At 45.6% G+C, this 26,004-nt stretch overlaps 1 protein-coding gene across 4 annotated transcripts in view; it reads right to left on the bottom strand.

The window, feature by feature from the left end:
* LOC144767080 (transmembrane protein 176B-like) overlaps positions 1–26,004 on the bottom strand; it is a 163,164-nt gene that overhangs the window by 35,348 nt on the left and 101,812 nt on the right. For all 4 annotated transcript variants that reach the window (XM_078650704.1, XM_078650715.1, XM_078650706.1 and 1 more), the window contains one exon: positions 16,420–16,638. In XM_078650704.1, coding sequence (XP_078506830.1) covers positions 16,420–16,638 — 219 coding nt within the window. The remainder of the gene's footprint in view (positions 1–16,419; positions 16,639–26,004) is intronic.

A 26,004-nucleotide genomic window follows, 5' to 3' on the forward strand; every position in this document is an offset into this window, starting at 1 on the left:
CGCCGCGTTCCTCCACCGCCTCGTCTGGATGCTGGACCGCAACCTCCGTCTCCTCCGTGGGCCTGAGGGATACTTGAAGCAGAAATATCTGCACGTGCACGGTATGGTTCCGTCACGGCTGCAGAGGGTCAGGGGGCCGGCGTGGCTTCACCGGCGCATGGCGAAAGGGCAAGTCCCTGTTCGGGCGCCATTATGTGGTATATAAATAAATAATACCGGATCTAGGTTTTACTGGACATAGTAATAACAGATAGCTCAATAAATAAGAGTCAAGATTCGAGGTAGTAGGAGTTTGCAGGTTTAATACAGCATAAAGGACAGGAACAGGACAACCTGCACAGGAATGGGATGGCAGAGCCCGGCAGCTGCCGGGGCTGGATCTGGGATGAGCGCGCTAACTTAAATAACAGTACACAAGCATATATACTAAAACAGTTGCAATTGCAATACATACAATAGGCGGAGCAGTGGGGGTGGTCAATAGCAGTCGCTAAAGATAAGGGTGAAAAGAGGTGTAACAGGAGGCGTATACATAGACATGTGATGAAAACGTAACGGAATATGTCATAAATGGGGCGGAAACATGGAGGGGGCTACCTAAGGAGCCGGGACCTCTAACCTAATGGTGCGCGCAAACTGACAATGACGTGTTACTAGGAGAAGCTGGGGGCTATGACTTCTGCGCTAGGAGCAGAGACTGAAGTCTGGAGAGTCAGGGCAACATGTACCTAAACATTATCTAGTATCTGATGTTTAGAGAACATGTTGATATAAACTAAAAGGTATCGGGGTAAAGGCTAACAGACTCTAAGACTGGTGCATGCATTATTCTACATGTAGTGCGTGATGAAGAATATTAAATGACCATTAATACAGTATTTCTCTTACATGGAGATGTAAAGGCTAGACTGTGACGGAAACTATTGATGCGATTCAGTAGTTTAGGAATGCAGAGAAGGAGGGCTGGACTGATAACTAGAATCATAACATACTCTTGGCAGACTCGTAGGCAGAGCCAGGCTGAACCGGGCACTGTGAGGCAGGAAGTAAGTGAAGGGTCAGGAACACAGGTGGGGGCTGTATCGCTCCTCAGCGAGGGCTCAGGAGACAGGAGCTGAATCTGGTGTCCGGGCCCTTTTGAGGCCTAGAAACGGGGACTTTACAATGAAATAGCGTGCACACTGGGAAACGTGGCAACGTAACTTTACATAGGCCTAATACTCGTAGCTTTCACGAGAACTGGAAACTGGCATACTAGGGATGGACACAACTGTAATTGCGTCTTTAATCAAACATGGGGGATACATATGCATATTAATCATGCACACATAACATAAGATGGGGGACACGTAGGGACACAGAACATGGCAAAATTTACTTTTCCACAGGTTAACTATAGCATCCACTCCTTACAAACAACCCTCCACACCCTCTGTACAGCCTGTAAACAAAGACGCAGAGAGGTTAACTATAGCATCCACTCCTTACAAACACCCCTCCACACCCTCTGTACAGCCTGTAAACAAAGATGCAGAGAGGTTAATGATAGCATCCGCTCCTTACTAAGACCCCTCCACGTCCTCTGTACAGCCTGTAAACAAAGACAATGAGGTTAACCATATCATCCACTCCTTACTAACACCCCTCCACACCCTCTGTACAGCCTGTAAACGAAGACACAGAGAGATTAACTATAGCATCCACTCTTTACAAACACCCCTCCACACCCTCTGTACAGCCTGTAAACAAAGATGCGTAGAGGTTAACTATAGCATCCACTCCTTACAAACACCCCTCCACACCCTCTGTACAGCCTGTAAACAAAGACGCAGAGAGGTTAACTATAGCATCCACTCCTTACAAACACCCCTCCACACCCTCTGTACAGCCTGTAAACAAAGATGCATAGAGGTTAACTATAGCATCCACTCCTTACAAACACCCCTCCACACCCTCTGTACAGCCTGTAAACAAAGACGCAGAGAGGTTAACTATAGCATCCACTCCTTACAAACACCCCTCCACACCCTCTGTACAGCCTGTAAACAAAGATGCAGAGAGGTTAATGATAGCATCCGCTCCTTACTAACACCCCTCCACGCCCTCTGTACAGCCTGTAAACAAAGACAATGAGGTTAACCATATCATCCACTCCTTACTAACACCCCTCCACACCCTCTGTACAGCCTGTAAACAAAGACTCAGAGAGGTTAACTATAGCATCCACTCCTTACAAACACCCCTCCACGCCCTCTGTACAGCCTGTAAACAAAAACGCAGAGAGGTTAACTATAGCATCCGCTCCTTACTAACACCCCTCCACACCCTCTGTACACCCAGTAAACAAAGACACTGAGAGGTTAACCATATCATCCGCTCCTTATAATCACCCCTCCACACCCTCTGTACAGCCAGTAAACAAAGACACTGAGAAGTTAACCATAGTATCCGCTCCTTACAAGCACCCCTCCACACCCTCTGTACAGCCTGTAAACAAAGACACAGAGAGGTAAACTATAGCATCCACTCCTTACAATCAGCCCTCCACACCCTCTGTACAGCCTGTAAGCAAAGACATATAGAGGTTAATGATAGCATCCGCTCCTAACTAACACCCCTCCACACCCTCCGTAAAGCCAGTAAACAAAGACACAGAGAGGTTAACTATAGCATCCACTCTTTACAATCACCCCTCCACACCCTCTGTACAGCCTGTAAACAAAGACACTGAGAGGTTAACCATAGAATCCGCTCCTTACTAACACCCCTCCACACCCTCTGTACAGCCTGTAAACAAAGACGCAGAGAGGTTAACTATAGAATCCACTTCTTACAAAAACACCTCCACACCCTCTGTACAGCCTGTAAACAAAGACGTATAGAGGTTAATGATAGCATCCGCTCCTTACTAACACCCCTCCACGCCTTCTGTACGGCCTGCAGACAAAAACATTGAGAGGTTAACCATAGCATCCGCTCCTTACTAACACCCCTCCACTTCCTCTATACAGCCTGCAGACAAAGACACTGAGAGATTAATGATAGCATCCACTCTGTACAAACACCCCTTCACACCCTCTGTACACCCTGTAAACAAAGACACAGAGAGGTAAACTATAGCATCCACTCCTTACAATCACCCCTCCACACCCTCTGTACACCCTGTAAACAAAGACACAGAGAGGTAAATTATAGCATCCACTCCTTACAAACACCCCTCCACACCCTCTGTACAGCCTGTAAACAAAGATGCATAGAGGTTAACAATAGCATCCACTCGTTACAAACACCCCTCCACACCCTCTGTACAGCCTGTAAACAAAGACGCAGGGAGGTTAACTATAGCATCCACTCCTTACAAACACCCCTCCACACCCTCTGTACAGCCTGTAAACAAAGACGCAGAGAGGTTAACTATAGAATCCACTTCTTACAAAAACACCTCCACACCCTCTGTACAGCCTGTAAACAAAGACGTATAGAGGTTAATGATAGCATCCGCTCCTTACTAACACCCCTCCACGCCTTCTGTACGGCCTGCAGACAAAAACATTGAGAGGTTAACCATAGCATCCGCTCCTTACTAACACCCCTCCAAAGCATTCTGTATGGCCTGTAAACAAAGACACAGAGAGGTTAACTATAGCATCCACTCCTTACAATCACCTCTCCACACCCTCTGTACAGCCTGTAAACAAAGACACTGAGAGGTTAACCATAGTATCCACTCCTTACAAACACCCCTCCACACCCTCTGTACAGCCTGTAAACAAAGACACAGAGAGATTAACTATAGCATCCACTCTTTAGAAACACCCTTCCACACCCTCTGTACAGCCTGTAAACAAAGACACAGAGAGGTTATTGATAGCATCCGCTCCTTCCAAATACCCCTCCACACCCTCTCTACAGCCTGTAAACAAAGACACTGAGAGGTTAATAGCATAGCATAGCATAGCATTTGCTCCTTACTAACACCTCTGTTAGCCCTCTATACAGACTGCAGACAAATATAAAATTTTTAATCACAGCACTCTTCTCCTTACACCATTCTCTTCTCATATCCGGCACAGCCTTTAAACAAAGACACAGAGGTTATGTTGTGTGGCGTTTTAGGCTCCGAGTGAATTTTCCTGATTCATGCCCTTATATAGGTACAGATCATGTTGCCCTAATATAGGCATAGAAATCAAACCCTTATTTAGACATAATTTATGCAGACCAAAAACAGGCATGGCTACTTCCACCCGTACCAAACGTCACAACGATTTCTTGGAAAATCGGCTTAAGCAGTTAGGGAACTTCCCCTTGTTTGAATATTGATTTGTCCAAGAACTCAGGTACTTTGCAAAGAACAACTATTCCCTACGGGTTCTTTCCTGACATTATTATGCCCGACTTTACGTCAAACTATGGCATTCCTAGACACCTTCAAGGTAAATGTAAATGTACAGGAATTTATATAGCGCAAATGACGAGTGGTTTCTAAGCGCTTGCTTAGGGAACCCGTCCTGGTATTCCCCTGTGAGATAACCCCAGCAGGGTATCCGCAAGGTGAAAGCCAGGCATCCCGCCGCGAGGGGTCGTTGTGGAGATTAAGCAAGCTATTGCCCAGAGTCGCAGAGTGTGAACCCGTGAATCGAGTAGGCACCGGAGTGAGAATTGTCGAGTCCATGGACATTTTAGGACTCAAGACCCCGCCGAGCCGGGAATAGAACCCTGGTCCCGGGCTGACCTCTGCTTCCAGGTCTGCCTCCTCTAACCAGTGAGCCACACATCTCCTATATACCTTCACTTGCTCTAGCACGACACAGTGGTTCGGAGCAGTTCGACTATCTACTTGCCCAACGCAGCTCGCTACAGCAAGTGCCAAAGGAAGCCGACCCTCCAGCTGACGCACTGATCAAGAAGCTGCCCTTCTCCTGCCGAGAATACAGCTCCAGTGTTGCCAAGCTCCCCTTGCGGGGTTTTGGGAAATCGAGTCCCGAGACAGAGATACCAGACCTCCTTCCCTCTACCTAAGATATGGAGCTGATTAGAACCTAGAGAAATCTTGGATAGATTTTTGACAAAAGAAAAATAAACCTAGGCTACACAATACTTACTTCTTCCCGCGTACTAGACTTAGGTTAGGTACATTGGGGTAGGCGTATTTTAAAAGCACTAGTTGAGTATTTTTAGTCATTGTTATTTATGTATGTATTTTTATTATTGTTCTCGCTGTACGCATTATACTTTGCAGCCTGAATTACGATTGTAGCAGTTCACTTCTCTTGCATGAGAAAGAAGACTGTTCAATAAACCCTTTTTATCGAAAACGCCCATCTCTCTATTTCTCTGCAACTCTGTTGAAACGAAGCATACACGACTGACTGAGTGAAATACTTATCTATTGTTTCCGTGACTCTAGAGATATATTTCTTATTCTTGGGAAACAAAGTTGTCATGTTTATGCGGTTGTCAGAAAGTTTCTAGTGACCTCTGAGCTAGCTTGCACTCACTATTAAGTTTAGTATATTCGATAGAGACCTAGTCAACCTCAGTCCTACGTCTAATATATAGGATATACTATTCCAATGCGCAGAGCCTATTGGGAATATAGGAACTACACAACAGTTAACCATGCATCCTTTCCTTACAAACACCCCTCCACACCCTCTGTACAGCCTGCAGACAAGGACAGTGAGAGGTTAATGATAGCATCCGCTCCTTACTAACACCCCTCCACGCCCTCTGTTCGGCCTGCAAACAAAGACACTGAGAGGGTAATGATAGCAGCCGCTCCTTACTAACACCCCTCCACGCCCTCTGTACGGCCTGCAAACAAAGACACAGAGGTTAAGCATAGCATCCAGTCCTTACTAACACCCCTCCATGCCCTCTGTACAGACTGTAAACAAAGAGACATGTTTTAGTCACAGCACCTGCCTTCTTACACCTTTCTCTACTTGCACTCTGTACGGCCTGCAGACAAAGAAACGGCAACTACTACTTACACTGTTTCTTCTCCGCACCCTGTACAGTCTGCAAATAAAGACACAGCACCCTTCCCTCTCGCTCTGTACACCATGGAGACAAAGACACCGCACTCGCTACTTACACCGTTTCCTCTCCGCACCCTGTACCCTGTATTTGAGCTTGAGAGCATTGGTACCAGATCTGGAACGGGGCGATGGTGGAGGGGGGTCGCTGGTGGCAACGGGTGTCGTTGTCATGTTGGAGGCTGATGCCAGTTGGGAGGTTATTGGTTTGACCTAGGCAACCATTGCTAGGGTAAGGTTGGTCATCATGTGGTCGTCCACAGCCTTGCAAAATGCACAGTGCTCTCCGCGTCTGACGGAGACCTCATGTAATAGTCTTAGGAAGAGCGGTAGATGGAACTGGGACTCGGATCCTGGAGCCATCGAAATGATGAGCTGGTGCGATTGAGCAGTCGTCTGAGGAAGGTTGGCTTGAGTTGTTTGAGTTCTGGTGAGTATCTGTGGTATCATTACAGGAACCTAACAAGGCATACCAGGCTTCCATAAGGTGGGGTAGCTGAGATATACGTAGAGGGGAGGGAGGTTTGCATCTCATTTGAGGAAAAACGCTGTATTGCAGGTTCATTTTTCTTGATCGGTCTCAAGCGGCTGCCATCTTGGAGAGAGGCAGGCCGGTGTTGAGATCACTGCGTTAGAGCCAGTTGATCACAGGCAAAAAAGGGGGGTGTCTGAGTAAGAGGCTCATGGCAAGAGAGAGGTCCCAAGCAGCAATAAAAGACCTGTTGGTTGGACATGTTATGTCGAGATCTTTTCCTGGATGTGTTCTCCCCGACGGCCATAATGGAGTCAGGCAGGCCGCTGTTGTGGGAAGTGTGCTGCAAGGAGATTCCAGCACGAAAACCGAGAACATTTGAGGTTTTCTTCTGTGGTTTGAGACCGGCTAGTGGCTGGTCCAGCCAAACCTGCAATTGAGGTCCTGGTCTTTCAAGTGGCGCCTCGAAGCGCCGTAATAACGGAGCATCATCCCGCCCAATGGCAAAGCTCTCACCTTGGCATGCTGCGGCACTTTCAGCGCAGGGGGACAGTATGGGCAGGAGTCGAAGCAAGGTTCCGAGCAGCATTGTCTTGCTTAGTTATGCACCTCTAGTGAGGAGTGTGTTGTGCTTACATATGCTTGTTTAAGGTTTCACATACAACCTTTATGTGTTGTCATGGTGCTCTGTGGTGCATGTTCCAAGAAGAGTCAGTTGGTGCCTCTCTTCTGTGCTGAGAGGAGCGGTGGCTTGTTGTACCCACGAATAAAGGCCTGTGACCTTACTACTGTGTCCTGTGGTTTAAAGGCAACCCTTGGGACACAACAGAGTGTTTTGTGAAGTGAAAGGAAGCCACTCTGAAATTCAGGTTCAGTGATGGGGGGGGTGTGGGGTGCGGGGGGGCAGGGGGCGCTGATCTAAAGAGTAGTGTACACAGCTTGTCTAGATGGACCACCATTGTCGAGTCAGGCAGGAGAGCCATAGATCCTGTATTCCCGGTTCACCTGGAACATTGACCGACACAAGGCCACCTACTTGGACTTGGACATACATGCAACAGACAACAAACTGACAACAACGGTCCACCAGAAGCCCACTGACAAAAATTCACTATTGCACTACAGATCATTCCATCCAAGAGCCCTCCGGGATAACCTCCCAGCAGGACAGTTCATGAGGTACCGAAGAAATTGCTCTACCACAGCCAACTACCTAGAGCAATCAGAAGATCTAGCAGCAAAACTAACTAACCGGGCTTATCCCACTAAAATAGTGAAACAAGCACGCAAACGGGCACTGAATACCCCCAGAGAATCCTTACTTACAAAGCACATTCGAGAAAAGAAAGAATGTATACCAGTTGTCACCACTTTTGGCCCCCACTCCACCAAGATCCGCCAAATCATCAAAAAACATTGGCACATACTAGATACCAATTTGAAGCCGATGCCACAACCCAGGTTCGCTTTTAAAAGATCCTCAAGCCTGAGAGACCGCCTGGTCCACTCGCGTGCAGCTCCGGTGGTGAAACAAACCAATATTCCACCAGGACACTACCTGTGCGGTAGCTGTACAGTTTGCGGGTTGACTAGCAAAGTGAAATCATTCACCAGAACCAGCGGAAAAGAATGGCACCTGAACACCTACAGTAATTGTAACACCTCCAATGTAATTTATAGACTTACTTGTCCATGTAATCTACATTACATTGGATTAACATCCAGAAAAATAAAGATTAGAATTCAGGAGCATCTCAGTACTCTGAAAACGGCGAAACTGACAACGAAGCTGGTACAACATTTTGTGAACCATCAACATCAACCCAGGGATCTGCGGTGGATAGTAATTGAAAATGTACGAGGGGACCAATTCAACATGGATAACATTCTACACAAAAAGGAAGCCCGCTGGATTTTTGAAGAATGTACAGATGATCGGGGATTGAACGATACTATCGAATGGCACAAATTTCAGTGAACCAGACCACATCAGTGACACTATGATACACAGAAAGTATACAAAGATAGTAGATCCTAAGAGAAATAAGCATAGTCTGTCTTTAGTGCACCACAGTGAGAGATAAGACCCCACACGACTACAAACTAGGTTAGGAGCAATACACCCAGAAGTATAGATATGAAGGAAATAACCTAGTTTACCACGGGGATAAATAAATAAACAACATGTCCTCAAACAAAAACGAGCCAGACTTAGTTACAAATGATAGGTTGATACATACAGAGGTGATACACCACTACTATGGACCCTTTCCAAGATGGCCGATCCGCCAGCACATTTCACCACGCCACCTTCACGTAAAGTAACAACCACGTGACCCGGAAGCGCAGCTTCGGGCGTGTTTAAAATACAAACGCCGGCATAGAGAACGCGAGCGAGAAGGGTGAGCGGAGGCCACATCAGCTTGCACACGCGGTAAGGAAGAAATATACGCCGTAGGCATGAGAGGCATTAGAATGAAATCTAGTTCGATTGGGTAATAACTTTGGCACAATTGAGAGGACAGACTGTCGAGTGTAGTTGCAAGACAGGGCTCTGGTTAACTTACGAGCAACAGGGGTAGTTGACGAATCTGTATGTACGGGATATCATAGCCGGTAAATACAGAGACCATGATAGCTAGACCGAGAAACAGGATGAGCATATCATGACCGGCTAAATAATTTCAGAGTAGAATAATGAGCAACTAATTACAACTTACTCGGTTTTTAGATATCGACCCAAGGGCGAACACGCAAACCCGCTTATGGATAAAGGGGGTTCTTTTAACAGCAATTTCTTCTACGGGAGCCTGGTACGCACTACAACATAAGGCTACCTGGTAATGTATAACAAGGTTCTTTGGGAATGGTGCCAGAGCACACCATTTTGAGTCACGATGACCATATTGCAACAGAGATGTGTGTGTTACATTTTTATTTCCATATGTGCATTCAGGTACAATAAAGGGAGAAAATCGATGATATGTGCAGGAAGTACGCTGACCCCAACACAACCCTGATGAAATCGCCGGTAATGTATAAAGCGGCAATGAAACATGTTGGTTTTTATTAGAACAGGCACACGGCAAAGAATAAAAGGGAAAGTGCTATTGGAGCCAAGTTCTTCTTAACCGAATAGGTCCTACAATTCACATTCAGGAGGGTAGGCCCTATCACGCAGGTGGGTCATTCACATTACTACATAGAGTTTCTTTTCTAAAGCACAATTTTTTATCCCCTTTACTTTTATGGTTGGCAACTGCTGATGATGATATAGTGGGGAGTCAAGCGAGAACCAGTTTGACACATCCTCCTTGGTGGTTGCTCCCGTGAGGCGTTGCCAACCCCCCTTCCCCTTTTTTCACTAGAGAAGGGTTGAGTGACAGGGAAGAACTGCACAAGGGACTAACAGGTACACACACACGTGTTTTTAGGAATGCATAGGTAAAGACAACGTGACAGTAGACACTGAAATCAGTAGTAGGAGTAAAACATACCCACTACTAAGATTATTCCAATTAACAGAAGTAAAGGGAGATTTCACCTTGTTATAAGGACAGGCACATTGTTTTGAGAACCCTTGGGACACAACAGAGTGTTTTGTGAAGTGAAAGGAAGCCACTCTGAAATTCAGGTTCAGTGATGGGGGGGTGTGGGGTGCGGGGGGGCAGGGGGCGCTGATCTAAAGAGTAGTGTACACAGCTTGTCTAGATGGACCACCATTGGCGAGTCAGGCAGGAGAGCCATAGATCCTGTATTAGGCATTGTCCTCATGGGCAACCATTTTGGGGTCAGACAGAAGACCACAAGGCCTTCAGTACTCTGCTACCATCACCAAAGTTATATGCTTCAAAGGAAGAGGCAGGGGGGGGGGGGGGGGGGGAAATAACAGCTTAGGCCGTCTATTGGTGAGACCAATCTTCCGCAGGCCTCACTCATTGGAGTCTTAGCTGCTTTATCTCCTTCCAGCTACGCGGGCCCCTGGGGCCAGAAGTCGGAGGCCGCAGCCCTCAGTCCAGAGGTGTCTGGCCGTCCAGCGGATTCCGCTCTCAGCCTTGGTGCCACGGTCCTTACCTCCCGATTTGGGAGCCCATCTCCTCTGTCTCTCATCAGTGGCGTATTGGGGGCCCACCTGAAGCACCTCCACAGCCTCTGGAAAAGAGAGGCAGAGATTACCCTCAGGAGTCTTTCCTCATTTCAGGGCCCCTGCTACTTCCCAGATCAGCCATCTTGGAGTTCCACTGCAACGCGGCCATCTTCCCGTCAGACCTCTGCAGCTGACATTATCAGTGCACCTGTAAAACCCGGTATTTGTAAAGTGCAAACTAATCACCCATAAGGGTCTCAAGGCGCTAGGAGCCGTCAGGAAGATTAAGTGAGCTATTGCCTAGAGTCACATGATACTGAGCTGATCTGCCTCCTGGTCTAGGGATCGAACCATGAGCCCTGCGCTCCGAAGTCAGCCGCCCTGGCTGTTGCGCCACACCTCTATAAAAGGAGGGAAAAACAGCTACGTACATCTCTATCAAGCTCAACACAAGGTTCCCCTCTGGTCCAATGGAAAACCAGGCTTTGCCGATGTACATTTTTTAATCAGTTCCTGCAATGACAGATATGCTGATTAGCCCAAACGAATCAATCCAGTCAGGTGCCCGCCCAGTTCCAACTAGCCACGCCTCCATTAGACTGGACGCTTTCATCTTGGACTGACAATGCTTTTTTCACTTCTTGGCCATCTGGTATCTCCTGTACCAGGTTGTAAGTTCAAAATGCTCCAGGTGATACACACTGCAAGACCTATCTTTCAAAGAATTCCTGAACTTCTCCTGGTCCCCAATGGAGAACAACACATGGAATTTGTTGCTGGTGTTTAGACGCAAAATTTTATTTTCTGAAAATCCTGAAGCAACACAACTATGGTTTGCCATCTCCTTTGGCATTGTTTAATCGACCAACTAGACAGCCATTTGGCTGTCAAGCGCGCTTCAGACCTGTGCTAGGGAGGAAAGGCAAGATTCAGAGAAGCCAGCTGGAAACAAAAAGTGTAACAGTGAGATCTTCAGCTGTTTCCTAAAATTAAGATGGTTAGTGAGGTTTCAAGGGCTAGGATGCCATGATCCACAGTGTTTAGCAGCTGAGAATGAAATGGAGTGGACACAAGGCATTTTTGTTTTATCTCTGGTGCTTGCAAGAGTTTAGCTATAACTTCGCTCCATGGCACATCTCATAAATTACTTTGGTACCTTTTATCTTTTGAGTTCCACCGCATGGGCACTCCACAGTTCAGGGTACCAGATCTTTAGGCTGCGTCCTGGGTTAAACCCCAATGCTCTTGTGTGGACACCATTTGGTTGCTATAGGTGATGCTTTTGTTGCATCCTTGGGTTGGACCTTCTGTAGCTCTTGGGTAGAACCCGTGGTCTCAAAAGTCTTTGCTGCATCCTGGTCTTCACCGCTCCGCTCATGTATTTACTCCACAGGCTCCTACATTTCTGTGTTTGGTGTCACCAGCGGTTCACTCGCTTTTCGCCATTCTTGGGTGTACCCGTTAGATGAACGCACTTGTTGCTATGCATTCTTTGACAGCATCCAACAGTCTCACCGCCTTTTGTTTGAGGGTCACCCATTTTCTCACCTTTACCTGGGTTCCTCTCCCAATCCTTTTGAGTACTTTCCATTACAGCACTAAACTTGCTTTGCTGCTGCCTTATATTTCACATGTGCTCTCACAGGTGGACTTTAGACTTTTATTCCTGTATTTTGGGGTCACCTCATGCTCCTTCCGGTTAAACAGCTGAAACGGAGTGAATTCCTTCCATCATTTGTCCAATGGTTTTCTGCTTCTTGGTTTTCAAACCTGAGCTGCGCAGATACTTATTCTGAGAAAAACCTGTAATTATAATACTGGATTAGATTGTACTCCTACCAGACTAGGGGTGACAAAGTGATACTTTACACAGCTCTACTTCAGTTATTAATTCCAGAACTGACATAATAACCGTTTCTCAATAGTCTCAAAATAGTCTTAATATTTGCTTTTGAGGTCTGCCTCATTTATATGGCAAAACTGCTCTTTTCTAGAGGAGTTTAGTTCAATCTTCATTCAGTTATTTGCCACTTCCATTGATGACTTTAACCCTTCAGGTAGTTGCAATATATTGTTACACACCTGTGTTGGTTCAATCAATCAATCAAAGACATTTATAGAGCGCACTGCTCACCCGGAGGGTCTCAAGGCGCTAGGGGGGGGGGGGGGGGGTGCTGCTACTGCTCGAACAGCCAGGTCTTGAGCTTCTTCCTGAAGGAGAGGTGGTCCTGGGTCAGGCGGAGGTGGGTCGGAAGGGAGTTCCAGGTCTTGGCGGCCAGGTAGGAGAAGGACCTTCCTCCTGTTGTCGCTCTTCGGATGCGGGGGACGGCGGCGAGGGCGTGGTTGGTCGATCGGAGGTGGCGTTTGGGAGCGTAGAAGTTGAGGCGGCTGTTGAGGTATCCTGGGCCTTGGTTGTGTAGGGCTTTGTGTGCGTGGGTGAGGAGCCGGAAGGTGATTCTTTTGTTGATCGGGAGCCAGTGCAGGTCTCTCAGGTGTCTGGAGATGTGGCTTCGTCTGGGGACGTCGAGGATGAGTCTCGCCGAGGCGTTCTGGATACGCTGGAGTCTCTTCTGGAGCTTGGCGGTGGTTCCGGCGTAGAGGGCGTTGCCGTAGTCCAGACGGCTGGTGACGAGGGCCTGAGTGACCGTCTTCCTGGTCTCGGTGGGGATCCACCGGAAGATCTTACGTAGCATGCGCAGGATGTTGAAACAGGACGAGGTGACGGCGTTGACTTGTCTGGTCACGGAGAGGGAGGAGTCCAGGATGAAGCCCAGGTTGCGTGCGTGGTCTGTCGGTTTGGGTGCGGTGCCCAGGGCGGGGGGCCACCAGGAGTCGTCCCAGGCGGAGGGCGAGGAGCCCAGGATGAGGACTTCCGTCTTGTCTGAGTTCAGTTTCAGGCGGCTGGTTGTCATCCACTCGGCTACGTCTTTCATCCCTTCGTGCAGGTTGGCTCTGGCGGTGGCGGGGTCGTTGGTGAGGGAGAGAATCAGCTGGGTGTCGTCGGCGTAGGAGATGATGTTGAGGTTGTGTTGGCGTGCGATGGCCGCGAGGAGGCTCATGTAGACGTTGAAGAGGGTGGGGCTCAGCGAGGATCCTTGAGGGACGCCGCAGATGACTCCGGTGGCCTCTGACTTGTACGGTGGTAGACGGACTCTCTGTGTTCTTCCGTCGAGGAAGGAGATGATCCATTCCAGCGCCTTCTCCTGGATTCCGACGTTGCTGAGGCGCTGCACTAGGGTGCGGTGGCAGACAGTGTCGAAAGCCGCGGAGAGGTCTAGGAGGATGAGGGCCGCTGTTTCTCCGTTGTCCATCAGGGCTCGGATGTCATCGGTGGCAGCGATGAGGGCGGTCTCGGTGCTGTGGTTGGCTCGGAAGCCAGACTGTGAGGGGTCGAGGGATCCATTCGTCTCGAGGAAGGTGGCCAGCTGTTTGTTGACGATCTTCTCGATGACTTTGGCTGGAAACGGGAGGAGCGAGATGGGGCGGTAATTCTTGAGTTCGGTGGGGTCCGCTGTAGGTTTCTTGAGTAGGGCGCTGAGTTCGGCGTGCTTCCAGCTCTCCGGGAAGGTGGCGGTGTCGAAGGAAGTGTTGATGATGTCCCGCAGGTGGGGTGCGATGACAGCGTCGGCCTTGTTGAAGACGTGGTGAGGGCAGGGGTCGGTTGGAGATCCGGAGTGGATGGAGTTCATCATGCGGACGGTGTCTTCGGTGCTGATCGGAGTCCAGGCGCGGAGGGTGGTGGTGGGGGGCGGTGGTTCGGTCGTGGCGTGCGTCGGTTGAGTGCTGAAGCTGTTGTGTATGTCCGCGATCTTGTTGTGGAAGTAGGAGGCGAGGGAATTGCAGAGGTCTTGCGAAGGGGTGATGTCGTTCTTTTCGGCGTTGGGGTTGGAGAGCTCTTTCACGATGTTGAAGAGTTCCTTGCAGTTGTGTGCGTTGTTGTCCAGCCGTTCCTTGAATGCAGTTTTCTTGGTGGCGCGGATCAGTTGGTGGTGCTTCCGGGTGGCAAGCTTGAGGGTGGTCATGTTGTCCGGAGTTGGTTCCCTTCTCCAGTCTTTCTCGAGGGCTCGGCAGTTCTTCTTGGAACTCATGAGTTCGTCGGTGAACCATGGGGCCTTCTTGCTGCCGGGTCTGTTGGGCGGGGTCCTCAGTGGGGCGAGTTCGTCCGCGCAGTTGCTGATCCATTTCGTGAGGTTGTCGGCGGCCTGGCTGGGGTTCGCTGAGCTGGCGGGAGGGTGCTGGCTCAGGGAAGCGGCGAGCTGGTCGGCTGTGATCTTGTTCCAGCTTCTTCGAGCAACCTGTTGCTGGTGGTGGTGGATCATCGTTCTTCTGAAGGTGAAGTGGACGCAGCTGTGGTCCGTCCAGTGGAGTCCGGTGGTGTGGCTGAAGGTGATGTCTTTGCTGGATGAGAAGACGGCGTCGAGTGTGTGTCCGGCGAGGTGGGTGGGGGTGGACACCAGCTGCTTGAGACCGAGGTTGGCGAGGTTGTCGAGCAGGGTGATGGTGTTGCGGTCGTTGTTGTTCTCCAGGTGAAAGTTGATGTCCCCCAGGAGGATGTAGTCGGCGGAGGGGAGGGCGTGCGGGCTGATGAAGTCGGCGATGTCCTCGCTGAATTGTGTGCGTGGTCTCGGGGGTCGGTAGATCAGGGTGCCTCTGAGGGTGGTTTTGGGGTCCGTGTGGATCTGGAAGTGCAGGTGTTCGCCGGTTGTCAGGGTGTCATCGGTGTTGGTCTTGATGCGGATGGTGTCCCTGTAGATGATGGCGAGGCCTCCTCCAGTCTGGTTGTCGCGGTCTCTTCGGGTGATCTTGTAACCCTCTGGGATGGCGATGGCGATGTCGGGCGCTGAGGAGTCGTTCATCCAGGTTTCCAACGACTGGTGGATCTGGGGCGACCAGGCCAGAGGCGCAGTGGTCGTGTGGTGGTTGTGTCCTTGAGTGGTACCCTCAACACCATAGGTGGGCTCCTAATATTAACATACTATCCTGGTCAGGTCTCTTAGCAACAGACTTGAGTGAGTGTTACCTGCCCCCCCCAGCGCACCTTGAACAAGTCGCAAATGAATACCATTGTGTGGCTGCACCCCTCTCAAACTGGCCACAAATGGACACCCACCTCTTTTTTCCACTAACCTGGCTTCTCACTCAACCAACACTCCCCCATAGGCAGGCTCTTCCATCCCTCTTTCAATTACCATAACAACCACCCTTTCTCACAACGACTCTACTATTGGGATGGCCACTTTCGGCCAAGTCTGCAATGGTCCTTGGACCTCGCCAATAGACCCAACCTGAAGAAAACATGGGAACGCGCAAACTGTTCCTCGGACCTCTCTCTTTGTTCTCCCCACTCTCTTGCCATGTACATGTAACACAATGCGATCAATTGTACCCTTTCTCAATTCTCCGAACAACTCTGTTCCCGTTTTCTCCATCACAAGCCAAAACAATCACTTTTCAACCCTCTGATCCCCCTTATACACCGTATCTTCCGAATCCATCTTCCATGCGCCCAGTCTCACCTTCAAAGCAACTCCCCCATTCTCATCTCCTTCATCGAAGCCCTCCTTGTCCTCTGTAGCTTTCTCCAGAGCATCCCAGTGCTACTCGTTGCCTCCTCCCTCTGTGAGAGGAAAGACTTACGCCAGCCAACTATTTGTTCCAGCACGGATAAGTATCAAGTCTACGACTTATCTTCATAGACAATGTAAGCGTGCCAGTTTACATCCCACCCTGACAATATAAAATGCTAGGATATCTCCAAACCACAAGTATCATGTCAGTCAACAGTTGAGAGCAATGATAGACATGATTTACTCACGTACCCCCAAGACCTTCTGCTCCCCTCTGACGGAGGTGGCAGGGGTCTTGCCAGCATCCTGAGAGAGGGTCTTCTGCCCCTGCCACGCTGCCTTGACAGCCTTCAGCAGGGTGGCCAGGCCTGAGGGCTGGTTAATGTTGATGTTAATGACAGTCGGCTTGCAGGAATCGCTCGCCACTTCGACTCCATTGACGCAGGCGATATTGGAAGACATGGTGCCTGTCTGGAAGGAGAAGAGAGAAATCAGTGAAGCCTGCAGTGCGTACCCTAAAATACAAACCAAACAATGGGCACATTCTCCATCTGATCAGAAGACCAAGCCAATACACCCCATTTGGCTGGAGAATGTCACTTCACATGTCTTCTGCTGAAAATTGCCTCCACTACAACTAAATTAAATGTGGAAATTAATTTCCCAATTTTTTCTTTAAATCTATCCAAACTTTTTCCTCAAACGCTGTCATATATGAGTTGGTTAATATCAAAAATGTACTTTCAATTTGTAAAAGCCACCAACTTTAAGACACCTCTCTGCACAAGATGTGTGTTGGACGACAATGATAGTTTAAATTCCAGTGCATGTAATGCAACTCTTCATAGCCACTGTTTATTTCCTATCTAAGAAGGTGCTTCCTCATTAAAAAATAAAAGAATATATATAACCTACTGCCAGTCACTAGTAGGTAGTAATAGTTAGAACCTAGTTTCCATAGGAGAAGCGTTTTTTTGATTTGTATATATATATATATATTCACTGAAAAAACCCATAGGTTTCAGGCCTTATATAGTTAGGAATTAGCATTTAAAAAACCTTTAAAATTCACTCAAAAAACTATAAGTTTTAGGGGTGTTATAGTTAGCTGGACATTTCACTCATACAAAACCATTGAAATTGCTCCTATATAGTTAGTGGTACTAACTATATTTCGCGCACCCGCAATCCACTGCTGATGATGTCACATATTACATCATTCATGACATGGTCAGTGACATCACTGATGACATCTCAAATGACATCACTGATGACATCATCCAGTGAATGTGGTCTGCTTCGTTATTTAAATATGCATTATATATATAGCAATTTGCATTGAAGAATGAGTGGATATATAAAAATAAATATTTGGATGGAGGATTTACTAGCAGTGTAATTGACTGTTTACTTTAACAATTTATAGTGTCTCACTATATATAGTGGATAGTAACTAAACTGTGTGAATATCTGTATCACTTTGTCAGTTGTTGTGTAAACTGGTTCTCCAGTTGGTTACTAGCTATGTGAAAGTCTATATTAGTTATTGATTAGTTAACTGAGTATTTGTATGGTAGAGTGAATGTGTGTGTGGTTCGGTGGGGGGTGTGTGACTGCCCAAAGATGTGTGAATAGTTGATTCACTAGATATATGAAGTTAAAACTACATGTTCTAACAGTTGTTTGGGTGAGTGAATATCTTTATGGGTGTGGTGATGAGCAAATATATTTCTCAATGGTACATGTCCAACAAACTTGAAAAATAAAAGGCAGTGTATGTGTCAGCTGTTGTATATAAATAAGTATACATAAGACTCAATGATTGTGTGAGTGACTGTATGGATAACTTTATACTTGTAATAATGATTTTATAATTCACTAAGTATGACTTACTATCTAAATGAATAGATGTAGTTGTGTTTGTATAAGTGTGTAGCTAAGTAAATATGTAAGTATGATCCATTGTTTGCATAAGTGAGTAGGATAACTTCATATGTGAATAGGATGTGTGCTGGTGTGTAATGTCGATTTAGGTGTATAAGTATTTTTGATAGTGTTCTATTGTTCATTGACAGCATGTATGAGTGAATCTGCAGGTAAGTGATTAGATGTGTGTATACATCGATGAATCACTGAGTGGGTTTTTGGATACTTGTATTGCTGTAACAATGGATTTAAATATGATACTCTGTATTTTACAAAGAGTGATGAAAGATTTTACTAGTGTATGAAAAGGTGTATGTGATTGTCACGTGGATTAAGTCATCAGTGATGTCATCAGTGATGTCATTTGAGATGTCATCAGTGATGTCACTGACCATGTCATGAGTGATGTAATATGTGACATCATCAGCAGTGGATTGCGGGTGCGCGAAATATAGTTAGTACAACTAACTATATAGGAGCAATTTCAATGGTTTTGTATGAGTGAAATGTCCAGCTAACTATAACACCCCTAAAACTTATAGTTTTTGAGTGAATTGTAAAGGTTTTTTAAATGCTAATTCCTAACTATATAAGGCCTGAAAACTATGTTTTTTTCAATGAATTTCAAAGGTTTTTTAAATACTAATTCCTAACTGTATAAGGCCTGAAACCTATGGTTTTTTCAGTGAATTTGCAAGGTATTTAAATTCTAATTCCTAACTATATTAGGCCTGAAACCTATGTTTTTTTCAGTGAATTTCAAAGTTTTTTTTAATGCTAATTCCTAACTATATAAGACCTGAAAGCCCACCAGGAATCTCCAGTATGCGCCAGGGGACTGCATTGCAGAGAGGTGTAATGAAGCCACGCCCCTTTTTACACCTCTCTGCAACGCAGTCCCCGTGCATGTTTGAAGAGGGGGAACTAATTCCCCTTGCATACTGGGGGCCCGTGAGGGCCAACTAGCCCACCTTGAACCTCCAGTATGCGCCAGGGTGCTGCATTGCAGAGAGGTGTAATGAGGCTATGCCCCTTGTTACACCTCTCTGCAACGCAGCCCCCTGGCGCGTTTGCAGAGGGGGGACTAATTCCCCTTGCATACTGGGGGTCCCTGGGGCAAACTAGCCCATCTGGAACCTCCAGTATGCGCCAGGGGGCTGCATTGCAGAGAGGTGTAATGAGGCCACACCCTTTTTTACACCTCTCTGCAACGCAGCCCCCATGCATGTTTGAAGAGGGGGAACTAATTCCCCTTGCATACTGGGGGGTCCCTGGGGTCACCCAGCCCACCTGGAACCTCCAGTATGCGCCAGGGGGCTGCATTGCACAGAGGTGTAATGAGGCTATGCCCCTTTTTACACCTCTCTGCAACGCAGGCCACTGGCGCGTTTGCAGAGGGGGGACTAATTCCCCTTGCATACTGGGGGTCCCTGGGTCATATCTGCCCAAACTCTGATATTCCGAACGATTGAAAATGACTTTTCTTGAGACACATTTGGATTTGGATTATCATGTCCTATACTTTGGAATTTTTGAAAGACTGACTTTGAGGATGCTATAAATTACTCAAGTCTGCCCGAATTGTGTGGGTAAAATTGATACCTAGTCACTTTGAATAAGAATGTACTTACGTCTAGTCTAACATTTGGAAGAAATATCTAGTTATATGACAACAGGATAACGACATAACTTAAAGTAAATGAGAACGCCCTGAAGAAGTTCTGTTGTACAGAACGAAATGCGTCGGCTGGCTGTGGTACATAAACTTAAGAAAAATAAAAGCATTTGAATATACACCAAGATTCAGCGCTTCAATAAGGACTCTAAGTGATATGATTTGATTGGACTTATTGTGCAAGTGGTGCTGTGCCAAACTTTTGAATATTCTCCACTTCTCTCTACTACTTACTCTCTCCTACTCCACTATTCTCTAATACTCACTCTCTACTACTCACTCTCTACTACTCTACTACTCTCTACTACTCACTCTCTACTACTCACTCCGTAATACTCACTATCTACTACTCTCTACTATTCACTCTCTACTACTCTCTACTCTCTACTACTCTCTCTCTACTACTCACTCTTTACTACTCACTCTCTACTACTCTCTACCACTCACTCTCTACTTCTCACTCTCTACTACTACTCTCTACTACTCTCTCTCTAATACTCTCTACTACTCACTCTCTACTACTCTCTACTACTAACTCTCTACTACTCTCTCTCTACTACTCTCCCTCTACTACTCTCTACTACTCACTCTATTACTCACTCTCTACTACTCTCTACTATTCTCTCTCTCTGCTACTCACTCTCTACTACTCTCTACTACCCACTCTCTACTACTCACTCTCTCCTATTTTCTACTACTCACTCTTTACTACTCTCTACTACTCACTCTCTACTGCTCTCTACTACTCACTCTACTACTTACTCTCTACTACTCTACTACTCACTCTCTACTACTCACTCTCTACTACTTACTCTACTATTCACTCTACTACTCTCTACTACTCACTCTCTGCTACTCTCTCTACTGCTCTCTACTACTCACTCTACTACTTACTCTCTACTACTCTACTACTCACTCTCTACTACTCACTCTCTACTACTCTCTACTACTCACTCTACTATTCACTCTACTACTCTCTACTACTCACTCTCTGCTACTCTCTCTACTGCTCTCTACTACTCTCTACTACTCACTCTCTACTCTCTATTACTCACTCTCTGCTCTCTACCTCTCTCTACTTCTCTCTCTACTAGTCTCTACCTCTCTACCTCTACCTCTCTACCTCTACCTCTCTACCTCTACACCTCTACCTCTCTACCTCTCTCTACACGCACATATATACACATATATAAATGCATATATATGCATATGCATTTATATATATGTATGTGTATATATATATATAAATACATACTTATATAAACATATATAATCTGCATATCTATCTAAATACAAATATAAATGCATGCATACATATACATATATGCATACATATGCATGTTATTTACATTAAAGTTTTAAAAACACTATTAAAAGCAAAGCTAAAAAGCCACCTCATTACAAACAGAATGGCTTTAACTTAAATGAGGGCGAGATCTATTGCATTTTCAATGCTTGTTTACTTTGGTTCCATCAAGAAGGCATTCAGATGTGTCACACGTTTGCCATAAATTCTGAATGTTAGCACTCTAGTTGCTCATTAGATCACTGTAGTAAAGCTACTGCTCACCAGGGAAGTCTGCTGCTGGTATTCAAAGTGCATGTTTCAGTCTGCATGTCAGAATTTTTTTAATGAAATAGAAGAGGATTTGAGAAGTCACTCAAAATGTGCCCTCATTTTTCTTTCTGAAGCACTAATCATACTTTCTATGGCAAAATGAACCCCCTCATTTTGTTCCTTTTTAAATTAAATGTTTTCAGACTTACCACTTCATTCCAATCAAGATGGCTTCTGGTGTGCCATACCTTTGTAATAAGTAGGACTGTTAGCGCTCTAGTTGTTCTTTAGAACACTCCAAGAGGCTGCAGTAGAACACAAAGGAATCCACTGACAGTCTCTGTCCTTGTTGGATGTACATGCTTTACTGAGAATGTCAGACTTCATTCTCACATGACTGAGAAAGATAATGTGAATTTACAGAAAATATGCTTTCAGTTTAGCTTATAGATCCCCTTCCAAACCACTGTGGGAAAAGCATGAGATAATAGTTTTCTTTCAAACATGATTCATGATATCCCAGCAGAAGGCTTTTTCACATGGTAAAATCACCTTAGAACACACCACAATTCCTAAAATGAGTAGGGTACCATCAACAAATGATTTATAATGTGACTAAAGTCCTAAAACCCTCTATTAACTACAATGCTTATTAATGAGGTGCTATCATGTATATTGGTCCCAAGATGGCTGCCAACACTTCTTGGATGAAGTGCTGACAGCCAATCAGATCTAAAAAAAAAAAAAAAATGGGGGGCCTGGGGGGTCCTTGTGGGACCCCCTGAGCAGTCCTAGGGGGTCAGGGTGCTTCTACCCTGACCCCCTTTTTGAGTTCTACACGTTTGTTTTTCTGCTTTCCTGTGCCTCAGTCTACCGAGGTACAAGATGGCTGCCAACAATTTCTGTTTTGGAGTGTTGACAGACATTGGCAGCCAATCAGAATGCAGCTCATACTCGGTAAGGTACAGAGTACAGTAAGCTTACAGTAAGCTTATATAGATATACATGTCTTTTTGAAGTTAATTTTGATAAAAACTACTGGAGCAATTTTCACCAAATATAGAAAAGGCACTTCTGCGTACCAGTCCCTACAATTTTGCAAAGTTTGGTGTAATTCAATTCAATTTATCTTTATTTCGGCATGAATACCATAAAAGAGCAATACATTATAACAATAAAACATTCCTTTAAAATACATAACATACTATAAAATTCATTCAGTTTTCATGTCGAATCTAAGATCAAAAATTAAGAAATCTGAAGGTCATAGTAGTTGTTCTAATTCAATAGGAACAGATGTAGGTGACAGAAATAGGTTACATCAAGTGCAGGCGACAGAAATAGGAATTCATCAATTGCCCCTCAGATAATACAGAAACAATTATAACATGTCAACGACATTTTAGGTACTTAACGGTTTACAGTTTGTAACCCAATTTTTTCCTTTGGAAAAAGATGCTGTGCAAAAATCTACTAACACTAAATACGATAGGCTGGCTGCTATCAGTCAAAAGGATCCTTAGGGCCTGGGAGCATGTTCTTACACCTAGTGTTTGACATATGGGCTTGATCCATCTCCTCCTCGCTTTAACATATATTGGGCAGAAGAAGAGGATATGTAGCTCATTTTCTTGTTGGTTACCACCACACATGGTGCATGATTCACCCTCTGCATGATTCACTGAGTTAACACCACCAGACCAACGGACCAGTGTTGAACCAATTTGAAGGTTTCCATATCTGAATTTCAGAAATAGTGTCTTTGCTAGCGGTGGTTCTATTTCATCCAGAAATGACTCAAAGAATGGGTCACCTTTAAAATTAAGGAATCTTTGTACAAGCGACCCATTAGAAGGAGCGTTTGTGATCATACCTAAAATGTACGACCAAAAACACTTTTTTACCATGATTTTTGAGTTTGGTGGAAGTATATCTGGTTGTTCCCAATAATGTGACAATCCTATTGAGGTAAACCAGAATTTAACATGTTTAAACCAGGGTATCACATTAAAGCTGTCAAGCTCCATGATTTCTATTAGGCCATTTTTGTAAGCCTGCAACTCCGGTACGCGCCACAGCCTGATCCATAACAATAAGGGACGTAGAATAATGTGGTGGTCCGTTCTACGAAAATTTAGGTCAAGCTGGAGCGGAACCAGAGGAGTACTCCTGGGGACTCTAACCAGACTTCTCAGGAAGTTGTTGTCCATGACCCTAAAGACATCTTTGGATCCTGGGCCCCAAATTTCCGAGCCGTACAATACTGCAGATTGAACCTTATATTTAAAGAGTTCAACTGCTGGAGACACGGCTTTGCTGGTACTTAGACCTTGTTCTCTGATAATGGGTTTAGTGTTCTGACTAAAGAGCATCTTACATTTTTCTAATTGGGCTTTCCATGAAAAGGTGGAGTCAAGTATTACTCCTAAGTAACCAAAGTGCGGGACTGATTCCAATTTTGTTCCATTTAAAGTTAGAGAGCCCTTGTCGCTCTTTGTTGGATTTAGGACCATACACTTTGTCTTTTTCCCGTTTATCTCCAGTCCTTTCTTATTACAATAATCATAAAAAGAATTTAAAAGAGACTGAAGGCCTTTTTTAGTCTGGGAAATTAGTATGGTGTCATCCGCAAACAACAGGGAAGTAACTTTTTCACCATTTAACTTGGGAGAATCATTGTTGCATTCTTCCAGGTATGATGGAATGTCATTCACGAATAGCGAAAACAGTGTAGGGGCCAGTACACACCCCTGGCGCACACCTCGTGCAATTGGTATTTTAGGGGTTAATTCGCCTTTTGGGCCCCACCGTGCTCTGGCGAAGTTCCCTCTATGTAGCTCTTTTATTTGCGCTATCAGGATTGGTGACATCCCTACTGAACTTAGTGTTTCCCACAGTAAATTGCGTGGAACTAAATCAAACGCCGCCCTTAGGTCGACGAACGCAACATGAAGTTGTCCCTTTTTAATCTTAATGTATTTCCAATAAAGGCAACAGAAGCGGAAAATTTGATCAATTGTACTAACTTTGGATCTGAAACCCGCTTGATATTTTGACAGAATTGCCTTCTCGTCCAGCCAATCATTGACACGGAATAAAATGTGTCTTGTGTAGATCTTTTGCAGTATGTCCATTAAACTTATCGGACGATAATTTGAGGGGTCCATCCTGTCACCTTTCTTGTAAATTAAAACAATTTCAGCCCCCTTCCAACTTTCTGGGAAGTCTAGAGTTCGGGATAACTCGTTACACAAATGGTTAATGTATGGGACCCAAATTTTTAGTTCGTGTTTATACAAGTCTCCCGGAATCTTGTCTAACCCAGGGGCTTTGCCAGATTTAATCTGGTTTATTGCCAATTCTGTCTCTCCTAGGGTGAACTCCAGGGTTTCCCCCGGAATGACATGGCTAGGAGTTCTATCAGTGCTGGGTTCCTCATATTCCTTATAAAGTTCAGAAAAATGGTTTACCCAAGTCTGTTCGTCTAGATAGACATCCTTAACCACTCTACCTTGGTGATTTCCGTTTGCTATCAGCCTCCAGAAGGCTACACTATCTCGTATTTTTGCTGCTTGTAACAAGTCAGCCCATTTTGCTTCTTCCCATGCAACTCTACATGCTTTTTGGACCATTTTATAATTGTTCCTTGCTGATATAACATTTGTTTGGATCTTAGACTTAATTGCTGTCAGGAGTGCCCTCTTGGACTCCCTACAGTCCTTGTTGTACCAGGGTTTGCTATGGGATAAGTTGTTTGTCTTCTGCTGGCTTTTTTTCGGCATCTTGGTGACTAGGGGCTTTAAAGCGTTAAAAAATTTATGGTGTAGTTCCATAAAATGGCTGTCATGGCCTTCATTTGGGATGACATTAGGGTATGCTCCAAAGGTACTAGCAAAAAGCCCATAAATTTCACTTATGACTTCGCCATCGCCCAATATTAGTGGCCATTTGAGAGAACGTCTGTTGTTACTGATGTGTAACTCAATTTGGTCACCACTATTTCCGTCTCCCATTAATGGAGACACTGTATCTCCTAATAGGGAGTCCTCGACATGAAGGGCCAGAGGAAAATGATCGCTCTCTAGTCTTTCCGTTACCTCCATGTCCAGAAGGAATTCCCATGAAGACACAGAGGCTATAATGAAATCTATATTGCTTTTATAGTTCCCTCTGTAGAATGTGGGCTTCCTCATGATGTCTGATGGTAGCCGTCCATTACACGCTCTTATACAGTGTTCTGTACATAATCTAGTCAGTTGGAGGGCCATCGGAGAACATTTTACTGATTTTATGGTTTCTAGAGCAGGGATCCCATTGGCCTCATCTTCTTCTATAAAGATGTCGCTGAGCCCCACAATAGGCTCATAGTTACAATTGAAGTCGCCTGATATAATGACATAGTTCGCTCTAGTATCTAGGTTACCCAATAAAAAATCAAGGGATGTTAGTGTGGAAGATTCCCTAGTAATGGGGGTTGGTCTGTTGTAAACGTTAACTAGATACAGTTTTTTCTCTTTACGAACATCAATTTTCAAAATCAGAATATCAGGGGAGTTGGTATCCACCACTTCTATGTTCACTTTTAAATCTACCTTTACCCAGGTCAGTAACCCTCCCGAGGGTCTTCCACTCCTCGAGGGAATTGCATTGACACCATAAGATTTGTATCCCAGCCTAT

The sequence above is a fragment of the Lissotriton helveticus genome, chromosome 1_1, assembly GCF_964261635.1.
Source record: "Lissotriton helveticus chromosome 1_1, aLisHel1.1, whole genome shotgun sequence".
NCBI classification, from domain to species: Eukaryota; Metazoa; Chordata; class Amphibia; order Caudata; family Salamandridae; genus Lissotriton; species Lissotriton helveticus.